At 40.6% G+C, this 13,749-nt stretch overlaps 1 protein-coding gene and 1 long non-coding RNA gene across 2 annotated transcripts in view; one reads left to right on the forward strand and one right to left on the reverse strand.

Moving 5' to 3' along the window:
• C7H5orf15 (chromosome 7 C5orf15 homolog) lies at nt 1–12,978 on the reverse strand. Its single transcript, NM_001035299.1, is given in 3 exon segments — nt 1–1,471; nt 3,703–4,226; nt 12,819–12,978. Coding segments are annotated over 3 exon segments (795 nt in total). The 5' UTR covers nt 12,958–12,978; the 3' UTR covers nt 1–1,339.
• Nucleotides 12,969–13,749, forward strand: part of LOC132345820 (uncharacterized) — a 3,326-nt gene continuing 2,545 nt past the window's right edge. Inside the window, exon 1 of the long non-coding RNA XR_009495399.1 lies at nt 12,969–13,170. This is a non-coding gene — a long non-coding RNA (uncharacterized lncRNA). The remainder of the gene's footprint in view (nt 13,171–13,749) is intronic.

Here is a 13,749-nt window from a genome sequence, read left to right on the forward strand (position 1 = left end):
TTTATATCTTTGCCATTTATTTTTTAAAATCTTATTCAAAATATTAAATAATACAATTTCAGATATGAAAAAAATTACTGCAAGAACAGTTCAGGTGTACCTCCACTGTGCCTCCCTTCCTTACTGAAACAGTAAACGGTCCACCCAAGAGAAACGATGGACTGCCCTGCCCCTTCCATCTCTAACAAACAATATGCCCACTAGCTCACCTGGGTTTTGTGAGTGGCGTTTAACACATATTAGGGGTTATGTTTTCTAAAAAGTTGTTGTGACACCTGTAAGTCAATCATGTTTCAAATCATATATTTACATACTGATCAACTCCTTAAGATAGAAAGACAAGTCAAAATTAAATAAAGTAAGCAATTTCCAGTTGCTATTAAAAAAGAACAAGAAACCAAACAAGCACAAAGGGAGAAAGAGCCAGTGTACAGATACAGCCTTTATGTATACAAACAGGTATAATTTTCATTTGAAAGACCTAGATCCAATATTATTTAAATTACAATGTCTCCTAAAATTCATTCAAACTTACTATAAAAAATAAGCGAGTGAACAAATATGATATAATTTTAAACTCTGCCCCTTGCTTGAAAGCTTGGAGGAACCCGTGCTACAATCAATTGCTAAGTAAAAGCAATTGTACGTGTATTTAATATTTCACAACAATTTCTACCTCTAAATTTAATTCAGTAATTCAAAGCAAAAAAGCTATCTATAACATTTTATTTACGTCTACTGCAAACTGCAGAGTCTCTACTGCCAGAATTTTTAGACACATTTATTAATGTGCTACTTAAAATCGTGGTCAGAATGAGAATAAATTATACATAAATTATCCAAAAATATCCAAAGCAGAGAGTCCTGGAAGAAAAAAATGTTACTTATATGTAAAGCATTATTACATACATCCTTGTAGATTACAGTTTGACAGCACAAAGAAATGTGTGCTTAAGAAACAGTATTTGGATGGCAGAAAGAGAATCTGAGTCAGCAATACCAGATGTGTTAGAATTTATTATAAGTCTGGGATTTTTTTAAAGTAGCATTACTAACACTTCCAGAAGAAGTACAATAAAGAAATCTAAAACAATAAAAAACTAACAGGTAATGCTTAGCTCCACATTTTGGACACCTGATTGAATTTACCTCTAAAAATGTAGATAAAAAATTATATACTCCTTGTTTGTGATACTTAATTTCCAAAGCACCAAGGCAAAATAAAGAGAGGCCCACCTCTCATTTAAGTATGAATTGCCAATGGCAAACATCTGCACAATATCATATAAAAAGTCAAGCAAATAAAATTACATAATAAGCAAATGCAAATCACAGTGCTTTAAAATATATAATCATTGGTAATCTTCAGAGAAGGCATTGCTTCATTAACATTCTGGTCAAGACGATGATATTCCACTGTTTTGGAACAAAAACCATCACGCCATTTCCTGCTTTGAACCAGAAGGAAAATCTGAAATAAAACAAATCAGATATTCAAAAGAGAAAATAGAGGACATGCTAAGTTTTTATAACTGAAATATCTGTCTCCTAGGTTCCCAAACACAAAAGTAAAATGTCAACAACAAAAGGGCTATTTTGTTTTCCATCTTGTAAATAAGCTGAAACAGTGCTTCTTAAATTTTAATGTATACAGAAGTCCTTGTTAAAGACTGATTCCTGGCCTCTCTCTTCAGAGATGAGCTAATAGATAGCAGTGGAGTCCAGGAACCTACCTGTTTAACAAGTCCCTTAGGTGTTTAAGTCCCTAGGGCTTCCCTGGTGGCTCAGATGGTAAAGCGTCTGCCTGCAATGCGGGAGACCCAGGTTCAATCCCTGGGTCGGGAAGATCCCCTGGAGAAGGAAATGGCAACCCACTCCAGCACTCTTGCCTGGAAAATCCCATGGACGGAGAAGCTTGGTAGACTATAGCCCACAGGGTCGCAAAGAGTCAGACATGACTGAGCAACTTCACTTTCTTTCTTTAGGTGTTTGTAATAGAGATGGTCCCACACTGAACAGTGGAATAAAACATAACTGGCATTCAAAATTTCATCCACCTACAAATACCTACAGAGCTACTGAGAGACCACTAAACCACAAATAAACCAACTCAAAACCACAAATGAGTTATTAGAATCACTGATTCTCTAAGCTGGAAGGCATTCTGAAATTACCTTTGTATCATTTTGCAGGTGAGAAAATCAACGTCCTTAAGGGGAAGTGGGTGCTAGGAATCACAAAGCAAGTTACAACAAAGTCAAGAACTGAGATTTCCTGACCAGTAAGTATTAAAAAGGACACTGTGTTTGATTTCCCTTTAAGTATTTAAAAAGTTTAACTATTTAGCTCAGGGACTGCAGAGCGCCCAGATGAACCCTCACACTAAATTATCCATAGAGTCCTATTTATGCCTCCTCTGCCTCATGTAATCCAACAAACCAATTTTAGTACAGCAATGTTCATCATATTATTGTTTCTGGATCAAAAATTGAAAACCATCTAAATACTCAACAGGAAAAAGTTAAATTACGTAGCTATTAAATCATGTTTTTAAAGAATATTAATGATATGAAAAGTGCTCATGATTTGTTAGGTAAAAGGCAAGATATAAAACTCTATAGGAAATCAAGTTCATTTAAAAATTATTAGCATACACATATATATCTGAATTATACACACATTTACAGGCCAGAAATATACCAAAATGTTAATAATGCTCAGCTTTGGGTAGTAGCTTACATTTTCTTTTCTATATTTTTCTGTGTCCCTAAAAAAGACATCTAATACTTTAACAACCAGGGGAAAAAGTTATCAAAATAACATTAAGTTCAATGTAAATACATTAGAAGTCCTAAATTAACATCTCTCTCCACAAGTACTCCCAATGAAGTAGCAATGCCAAATTAAGACATAAAATCTTTAAAAAAAAAATGATCGGGCTTTGGTTTTGCTCAAAATCAATTGGCTTCTTTTTTTTTAAAAGCACATGTAGTAGGCTTCCCTGATAGCTCAGTTGGTAAAGAATCCACCTGCAAAGCAGGAGAAAGTGAAAGTGAAGTCGCTCAGTCGTGTCCGACTCTTTGTGACCCCATGGACTGCAGCCTCCCAGGCTCCTCCATCCATGGGATTTTCCAGGCAAGAGTACTGGAGTGGGTTGCCATTTCCTTCTCCAGGGGATCTTCCCGACTCAGGGATTGAACCCGGGTCTCCCACATTGCAGGCGGACGCTTTTACCCTCTAAGCCACCAGGGAAGCCCCAGGTTTAATTCCTGGGTTGGGAAGATCCACTGGAGAAGGGATAGGCTACCCACTCCAATATTCCTGGACTTCCCTTGTGGTTCAAATGGTAAAGAATCCACCTGCAATGTGGAAAACCTGGGTTCGATCCCTGGAGAAAGGAAAGGCTACCCACTCTGGTACTCTGGCCTGGAGAATTTCATGGACTGTATAGTCCATGGGGTCACAAAGAGTCAGACATGACTGAGCAACTTTCACGCACTCACTCACATGCAGTAAAGCATTCTGTCATTTGTTAAAATCCACAACGACATACAAGCTGATGAGATATCACAGTATTTTACCATCAACTGAAACCTGATTAAAAGAGGAAAAAAGACCTCTGAATAAGCAAAAGCATTAATAAGAAGTATGACTGAGATAACAGAGGGCAACTAGAGGGGGTGAAAAAAAGCTCAAACTTACCTTCCTTTTGTTGTGATATGTAATATAAACAATAGCAATACAAAAAGCAAAAATAATAAGGTGGAAAAAGAAATGGCTATCTTCCTCTTCTATACTTGAGGGTGGGGTTTTAAAAGGTCTCTCTGACTGCTCAATTTCCACGTAGCCCCTGTTTTCTTCCAAGGCTTCACTGGACTCATCATCCCGGGGGCTGGTGGTCCAGTCATAGTCTGGTTCTCCATAATCCCCGTTGTCCAGAGTGTCTTTGGCAGTGGACGGAGAACTGTTCAGTGTGAGAAGATCCTCCTCCTCTATGCTAGGATCTTCATTGTTATCAACCTCTTGGGACAGAGCAGTAGTAGGCAAGGGATGAGGGGACACGGACGCCACTCCACTTCTTTCTGTACTAGTTGTGGGAGGGAGAGTGGTGCTGATTTGGGAAGTAGAAGGTGTGGTTTGGTTTTCATTTGTTAAAGCATTCATATGTGGAGTAGAAACATCTGACGTGAGTACAGGCTGGCTCAATGACTCAATCTGTGATCGAACTAAAATAAGTAAAGAAAGAAATGTTACACTGAAATCTCCTAATTTATCTCCACCAAGCTAAAAGGAAATACACCTGTATTTTTCACTAAGCTAGGATTAGTCACCTTTCTGTTCTGCAGGTACTGAAATCCAACCTTTGTGAAATTAGAACAGAGGGCACAAGCTCTGTGTGGACTTTGCCATTGTGACCTAAAGTCAGACCCCTCTCTATTCTTTCTTTTTCTTATGGTGGCAGGCTATGAAATGCAACAGGTCTCCTATGCTGCTTAAATTCTTACTATCTGGCAAGGCAACTGTTATCTGATGAATATTTCATTTTCTATTTTTCATTTTTTTATTTCATTTTAAATGCAACACCCAAATCCAGATGTACCTGTTATGCTGTCAGCAATTATACTGTGTTTTCCCAGCCTCTTCACCCTTCTTAGTAGACCATTCACAGCTTGCTCTGTCCTCAAATTTCTAAAACCTTTTCTGTTGTCCTCATTGTCAAAGGCTCATATAACTTCCTGACTTCTCTTAGAAAAATGAAGCCCTCAAAAGAGAAGGTCCACAAACTACCAGAACTCTAGGCTCATAAGTCCAACTGTCTACCTGACATGTCTGCTTAGATTTGTCATTCAAACTAACACGTTCAAAATGAAATTCTGACTTTCACTGCTAGGAAGATGGAGTAAATGTATTTTTCCCTATTCTTCCCACTAAAAACAAATAAAACTCTTCCTATTACATATAAAATAACACAATTGTGAAAGGTGGAAAGAATAAGGCAGAGCGATCAGAGACCTCAGGACCTGAGAAACAACCCAGAGTTGACTATCCTGAACTTTCTTTTTACCTCATGTATTCCAGACTTGGAGCTGAAGAATCCAGTAACCTGGAAACACCCAAGAGTATGGACAAAACGGGCCCCCAAAAAAGCCTGCTCTCTCGCCAGAAGATCAGGAGAGAGGCAGCCTAGCAAGAAAGAGAACTTTTAGACGACTGCTCTTACTCTCTCCAAACAAAGAGCACCACTCTCCACTCACACTTACAGCAGCAAAGACCAAGTGGGGAACCTAGATTATCACCCTGACCAAGCTGCAATGAGGTGCCCCTTTGCATCCATAAAAGGATGTGTCTGAGGAGGCCTATGCTATGCTATGCTAAGTCACTTCAGTCGTGTCCGACTCTGTGTGACCCCATAGACGGCAGCCCACCAGGCTCCCCCGTCCCTGGGATTCTCCAGGCAAGAACACTGGAGTGGGTTGCCATTTCCTTCTCCAATACATGAAAGTGAAAAGTGAAAGTGAAGTTGCTCAGTCGTGTCCGACTCGTAGCGACCCCATGGACTGCAGCCTACCAGGCTCCTCCACCCATGGGATTTTCCAGGCAAGAGTACTGGAGTGGGGTGCCATTGCCTTCTCTGCTGAGGAGGCCTAGTGGACAGTCAAGACTTTAGCCATGGCCCCGTAGTAACGAGGCTGTCCCCACCAACATGTCAGCGCAGGCCACAAGAGGAGCCGAAACTCCCACCTCTGCCCAGAGCTGCCAGAACCACCACTGCCCTTAAGGCTCAACACAGATCAAGTAGAGCCCCTAGATTTCTAGCTCTAACTGCAAGTAATGTGCATCGACCCCCACCTCCCCGTCAGAGCAATGTCATAAAAAGCAACTAAAAGAGAAAGTTTAAGACCAGAATCTTAAAAACACAAAGTACCCCAACTTACCACATATGGAATACATAATTTGACTAGCCCTTTAACTATTAAAGAAACTGAATTGTTAATTTTAAAATTCCCCAAAATTAAATATCCTTGCCCACATAAGAATGGAGAATTCACTGGAAAATGTCACTGGAGAATTCTACCAAATGTTTAATGTAGAGTTAACACCAATTCTATACAACCTCCTCCAGAGACCTGCATAGGGAACGAACACCTCATGATTCCTTTTATGAAGCTCCTGAAACCAAAACCAAAGACACCACAGAAAAAGAAAATTACATATTGGTATCCTTCCTGAACAGAAATGCAAAAATTCTTAACAAAATACTAACAAATAGAAACCAGCAATATAAAGTTCCCTGGTGACCTAGTGGTTAGGATTCCAAGCTTTCACTGCCCAGGTTCAATCCCTGGCTGGGAAACTGAGACACCGCAAACCACATGGAACAGCCAAAAAAAAAAGAAAAAAGAAATCACCAATATATAAAACGATACTCCATGATTAGTAAGGTTTATTTCAGAGATGCAAGATCGCCTCAATACTCAAAAATCAATGTAATCTAACAAGCTAAATTAACCTTGGCCTAAGTCTCACACCTTTTGCAAAAATTAACTAAAAAATGGATCACAAGTTTAAATGTAAAACTACACAGATTTTAGGGGCTTGCCTGGTGGTTTACTGGATAAGAATCCACCTCCCAATGCAGGGGACATGGGTTCAATCCCTAGTCCAGGAAGATCCCACGTGCCGTGGAGCAACTAAGCCCATGCGCCTGGAGCCTGTGCTCCACAAGAGAAGCCCACACACCACAACCAGAGAAAGCCCTCATGCAGCAACGAAGACCCAACACTACCAAAGTTTAAGTAAATTAATTAAAATAATAATTTTTTTTAAACTACACAGATTTTAGAAAAAGACCTCCAACAAAATCTTCAGAATCGTGGACTAGATAAATTCTTAGACCAAAAACACAATACAGAAAAGGAAAAATTCATAAATTGGATTCCGTCGAAATTTTAAAACTTTTGTTCAGTAAAAGACTTTTGTGAGGAAGAAAAGACAAGCTACCAAGTGGAAGAAGTATTTGTAAGCCCCATAGCCAACAAAGGACTAATATCTAGAATACATGAAGAATTATGACAACTCAAAAGTGAAAAAGCAAACAATCATTAGAACATGGACAAAAGACATAAAGAGACATTTCACCAAAAAGAGTATACAGATGGCAAACAAGCACATGAAAAGATGTTAACCACTGCTGCTGCTAAGTCGCTTCATTCGTGTCCAACTCTGTGCAACCCCATAGACGGCAGCCCACCAGGCTCCGCCGTCCCTGGGATTCTCCAGGCAAGAACACTGGAGTGGGTTGCCATTTCCTTCTCCAATGCATGGGATTTTCCACTGGAGTGGGATGCCATTGCCTTCTCCCTTAGCAAAATGCAAATTAAATCTCAATGAGATATCACCATACACCTATCAGAATGGCTGAAATAAAAAATAATGACCATGTCAAATGCTGGCAAGGATGCAGGGTAACAAGATCACTCACATGTTGCTGTGGTTACATAACATGTGACAACCATTTCAGAAAACAGTTTGGCAGTTTCTTAAACTAAATGTGCAACCACCACCTGACCCAGCAGTTACAGTCCTGGGCATTCATCCTAGAGAAATGAATTTTTATGTTCACATAAAAATCTCTGCATAAATGTTTATAGCAGCCTTATTCACAATAGCCAAGAACTGCAAACAACTCAGATGTCCTTCAATAGATGAAGGGTTAAACAAGTGTAGTACACATACATGCCAAGGAACATTACTCAGCAATAAAAAGGAACAAACTACTCATACATGAAACAACTCAGATGATTCTCCCAAGATTATACTAGGTAAACCCAGCCAACTCCCAAAAGCTACGTATGATATGATTCCATACATCACGTTATACTAGGTAAAACCGCCAACTCCCAAAAGCTACACATGATATGATTCCATACAGCACATTCACAAAATGATAAGATTATAGAAATAAAAAAGATTAGTGGTTGCCAGGAATTCAGGAGGGAGTAGGGATAGGGAAAAAGCGAGGGTGACTTTTAAAAGAGCCACAGAAAAAATCCTAATGGTGATGGAAATGCTCTGTATCTTGACTGTATCAATATCAGTGTCTGGTCGTGGTACTGCACTACAGTTTTGCAGGATACTATCACTGAGAAAAACTGGGTAAAGGGTACACAGAATTTCTGTCTTTTATTTTTTACAACTGCAAGTGAATTTACAATTATTTCAAGATGAAAAGGTTAAAGACATGAATTTTTACTCCCCACTCCGAAAAGACAAACAAACAACAACAACAAAAAAAAAACCCTGCTCTATGTACAGTCTCACTCTCAGTTATGACAACTCCATTTTTCTGTTGTTCAAGCCTAAAGCCTTGCAGTCATTATTTTAACACTCCACATCCAATCTGTCACCCTACCTTCAAAAGATATGAAGAATTTGAAGAGTTTTCACCTCTCCATTGCTACTGCCTAATCCAAGCCATCATCTCATCCAGATTATTACAGTAGTCTTCTAAATGATCTGCCTGCTTCTACCATAATCCCCAGTGTCCACTCTCAACGTAACAGCCAGAGTCACCCTGTAAAACCTTATGTTAAATGATGTTACTGCTCTGCTTAAAACTACCTAGTAGCTCTCAGCTCTCTCAAAAGTGAAATTCAAAGCCTTTATAATAGCCTATAAGCTCCTATATGATCTGGTCCCCATTACCTCAATGCTATTACCTCTTACTAATCTTCCAAACTATTCTATCCCCACTGCCTACTTAACAGATAGCAGGCATTCAATAAACACTTACTGAACATGCTCTTGACCCAACTCTCACCACAAATCCTACACTGCTTCCCAAGTAGTGTTTCTGTACCTGCTGCTGCTGCTGCTGCTGCTGCTGCTGCTGCAGCATCGCTTCAGTCGTGTCCAACTCTGTGCGGACTACACCCTTTCAAAAGCCTTTCTCATAGTTCTTAGCCAGGTAAAACCCCACTCACTCTTCTAAGGATATCTCCAACATCACCCTATCTGTTGTTATAACTCCAATACCTAGCATCAGGTAGGATTCCACCGGGGAAGCTCCAGGTAGGAGTAGAGTTAATAAATATTGTTCAAGGAGTAAAAATGTGGAAAACAGGACTTCCCTGGTGGCCCAGTGGTTAAGATTCTGTGCTTCCACTGCAGGGGGCACGGGCTGAACCCTGGTTGGGAAACTGAGATCTAACACGCCCTGCAGTGCATCCAAACAATAAAAACACTAGACGTTACATCCAAGAAAACAAACTTGGAATTCATCTGAAACATTTGATGTAAATTAGACCAACCTTCTGCACCACCACTCCTTCAAAGAAAAGAGGCTGATCCAGTCAGCTATGACGTGTATTCAGAACAAAGTGGTAACTCTGACTTCACTGATTTACTTGTTCAAGCTTATATATATATATAATTTTAAATTTCTAAATATATGTTCCATCTCTATCCTTCCCTATTTGATATTACCTCTCTAGTTAAAAGTTAACTTTTTAAAAATTAAAAGTTTTTAATTGCTCTCTACTGGTCCCTTTTTAAAAACTTCCTTACACTGTATCAATATTTCTGATAATTCATTCACACATTGAATTCTGAGAAAAAAATGCCTTAAAAATTGAATACATTACATATTAAATAAATTAAGGCAACATCTGGGAGCAATATGATGGCAGAATGTAGAAAGGAGGCATTTTTGAAATAGCATGGCAGACTTGGTCTTACAGTGAGTATCCCATAATCCAAAATAATGCTTACATTAGTTTTGTTAAACTCTTCAAAACGAACACATAAAACTAAAAAAGTCTCAGAGATTGCCAAGAATACACCCAAGCAAGCACTGAAAGTTTAAGAAATCTAACAGGGAACAAGTTTAAATAAAACTGATATGGCAACTTTCTAACATTCTATGGTTACTTGAAGTTTGAAACTCAATACATTCCAGCTAGACTTTCATTTTCTTCTGACAAGAGTAACTGTTTTGAAATCACTCTACCCTAAGGCACACCTACAAAGAACATTTGTATTAGCCCAAGTTCTACACATGCTACACTGTACTGCAAGGAGCTGCCTCCCTATTAAAAGCACATGTCAGAAGATTTTCAACCATCTCTTAAAAAGCTGTTTTTTCTGAAACTATAGTTACCAGCTACATATACCCCTAAACCATATATCTTAAGCATTCCAGCAAGAAATATAAATGTTTATACGTCAGTTTTTTCTTAGATGATTAATGACCAAAACAACCATACTACTTAAGTACTTTAGTAACAGGAATACTTGCATCAACAAGAGAAATCCCCCTTATTTACTAGCTATGAAAGGACCTTGGGAAAATGAACCACAGTCCCTCCCCAGACTTACAACCACTTCTGGGAGGGTGGTCCACACACTCTCAGTCCTGCTGGGGAAACCCAAGTAAGTAACCACAGCACTGCAGCAGAGGAATGTATGGCTAGACAGCTCCGCTGGCAAATAAGTGAACACTATCCCATTCATACTGTTTTCCATCTGAACTTAGAAAAGATTTAGGCCTAAGAAGGATTGTGCCTTGGCCTGAAAATAAAAAGGAGCTACCACACAAGATACTGCTTAAATGGATTATAAATTCTTATTAGTGCATTTGTTCCTCCCAAGTCTCAGAACATGGTTTACAGGTTTCATTTCTCAATAAGGCCTTCAATATCTTGATTAACAATGTAACATTTCTAAGAAAAGGAATACTTAATCATGCAGCATTATTTAAAATAGCCAAGATACAGAAACAACCAAGGAGCTCATGAATCAATGAATGGATAAAGAATTGAGGTATATATACTGGATGAATTATCATTGAGAAATAAGAGAATGGAATCTTGCCATCTGCAAACGTGAGTGGATATGCAGGGCATTACACTGAAGTGCAATACGTCAGTAAGAGAAAGACAAATATCATGATTTCATTTACATGTGGCATTTTAAAAACAAAACAAAAAACCTAAACTCATAGATACAGAAAACAAAATGGTGGGGGAGGCAGGGGGAGACAGTGGAGGTGAAGGGAATCAAAAGATACAAACTTCCAGTCATAAATTAAATAAGGCATGCAGATGCAATGTACAGCATGGTGACCATAATGAATAATACTGCATACTGGAAAGTTGCTAAGAAAGTAAATCTTCAGAGTCCTCATCATAAGAAAAAAAACTGTTGTTAACGATGCAGGGTGCTGGATGGCACCTAGACTTCCTGTGGTGATCTCAGTGTATACAAACATCAAATCATTATGCTGTACACCTGAAACTAATATGTCAATCATGACTCAAAAAACTAAAAAAGAAATACTTAAATCCTATAGATCCATCAAAATGAAGCAGGGCTATCTAGGACACAGAGGGACACAGAGAAGGGGGACTACGTTTACAGAGAATCTCAACTTGTCCCAGAACTCCTGTCCTCCTAAGCCCCTCAGAAGTCCAATACTCTAGCATTCTGGCTCTTTACCAAGCACGATGGGGTCGCTAAGAGTCTGGGCACGACTGGGCGACTTCACTTTCACTTTTCACTCTCACGCATTGGAGAAGGAAATGGCAACCCACTCCAGTGTTCTTGCCTGGAGAATCCCAGGGACAGAGGAGCCTAGTGGGCTGCCGTCTATGGGGTCGCACAGAGTTGGACACGACTGAAGCGACTTAGCAGCAGCAGCAGCAGAACCTCCCAGTCCTCAGAGAGGCAACAGTACTCAAAGATAGTTCTTTTCCCTTTTGCTCTCCAAAATATTCCATCAGCTCAGTCCAATCACTACCCCTACCCACCTTCGTCTTTATGGCTGATCTCACTGTCCCTTGGCCCAGCTAAACCCCCGGGCACCCACCCCTGACCTTGGGACTCTCTCTGGATATCACACCTTCTAAACTCTTCAGCACATGTTCCCTCTGTCCTCTCTTTTAGACCCTCATAACTCCCATCTCTATAAAGGAAAAGAATAATTAAAGAAAAAAAAGCTGTGTGCCATCCCAGTTCCACAAGAATCCAGCCATTAACCACTGCAAGTGCCCATCACAGTGGGCCTGAGGGGAATTCAGGATAGAGAAAAACAGGATGAAGTATTCTGCCTTGGATATACGGGTCCTATCTAAGGAAATGCCTCTTTAAGGAAAAACTTCAATAACCCCAGATTCCTGTGTCTTCCCATATAGAGAAAAGCACTAAAATTATAACCTTCAGATCTGTTGTTATTAGCAATAATCTTTTGATGTTCGACTACATGTCCCAGCAAAAAAAAAAAAAATTCATACATATTCTGGCTCCTCTCTTGACCTCTTCGAACAATTGCTCAGAACTGAAAAGCTGGCTCCACCCGCTACAACCTTTAGTAAGACATTGAATAAACTCAACTCACAGCTCTTACAGTTGTGCGTTTTTTGTGTTTTTGTTTTGTTTTGTTTTGTTACTCCACACCTCCAAGGAATTTTGGAGACCGTATCACAGCCATTCTCTGTAGCAACCCATTCTTTAAGACTCTCTAGACACCACGGCCACTCCTCCTTCCCCGCCCATCTACACACTCGCTCCCCGGGTCCCCGGAGCTTTCAAGCCCACTTCTGAGGCCTCTTAAAGACCCTACCTTCACAGACCCCTTCAGCCTCCCTTACCACAGACCTTCAGACAGCCTCGCCAGGGCTGAAGAGACCCTGCCCCTCTAGATACCACCACCTGCTCCGGACACTCGGAATCGCCCGTTCCCTGGCCGGGCCCGTCTTGGCGTTCCGCGCCGGGGCCCGCCCCGTCTTCCCGCGCCCGCCCTGCCGCCGCGCCCCCTTTACCACTGGGCATGATGGCGGATGCAAGCAGGAGGGCCAGGACCAGCGGCCGCGCCAGCCCTCCGGGGACCTGGACACCTGGCCTGGGCAGCAGATTTGCTTGCTCCGCGCCGCTCATCCTCCTCCGGGCGGCGGCAGCCATAACGGTCTGGGTTACGAGCCTGCGCGGTTGCTAGGCTCTGCGTCGTGACGTCAGACACTGCGTAAAGCATCGCGGCGTCCGTAGGCGTTTGCGTCCCAGCGTGATGACGCTGCGGCCAGGAATGGAGCTCTGGAAACGAGAAAGGCACAGCGGGATTTGGGGCAAGGGGGAGCACCTCAAAGTCGGCTGCAAACTACGGATGTAATTTGTAAGGTGTGAAGAGGGTCAGAGCAAGCCTCTCCCTCCCACGTGATGAGCTACTATACAGCTAATTGTTTTAGAACATTTTTAGAAGTATTCAACTTCGTAATAGAGTGATCCCAAAAGAGAAGTAACTGCCCTCCCACTCCCAAAGGCAAAGGAAACATAAATATTAAGAGTGGGTGGTGGAATTTTAGGTTCATGTTTTATTTTTTACCTTTCCCCATAACCATTTATTACTTCAACAAATACTTAGCACCTCTCCATATTTCAGTATACAGCACTGAAAGAAACTCCCCACCTTTGTGGGATTTCTTTTCTTGTGAGGGAGACTATAGTGTAAAATACCTACTATATATAATGATAAGGGTATTATGAAGGAAAAGCAGAGAAGTGAGCTAGGAAAGAGGAGTAAGCTTCTATTTTTAAATCCTGTAACTTAAAACCCCCAGTATATGAAAATGCAAATTTAGAAGCTTCCAGGAAGTTCCCTTAAGGCCCCAGCCATAATGCTGTGGTCTGTATGTTCTGTGAAAATGTTTTCTTAATAAATGTATATAGGCTTCAGGTCATAAAATTACATTTGATTGA

This window comes from Bos taurus, chromosome 7, assembly GCF_002263795.3.
Source record: "Bos taurus isolate L1 Dominette 01449 registration number 42190680 breed Hereford chromosome 7, ARS-UCD2.0, whole genome shotgun sequence".
NCBI classification, from domain to species: domain Eukaryota; kingdom Metazoa; phylum Chordata; class Mammalia; order Artiodactyla; family Bovidae; genus Bos; species Bos taurus.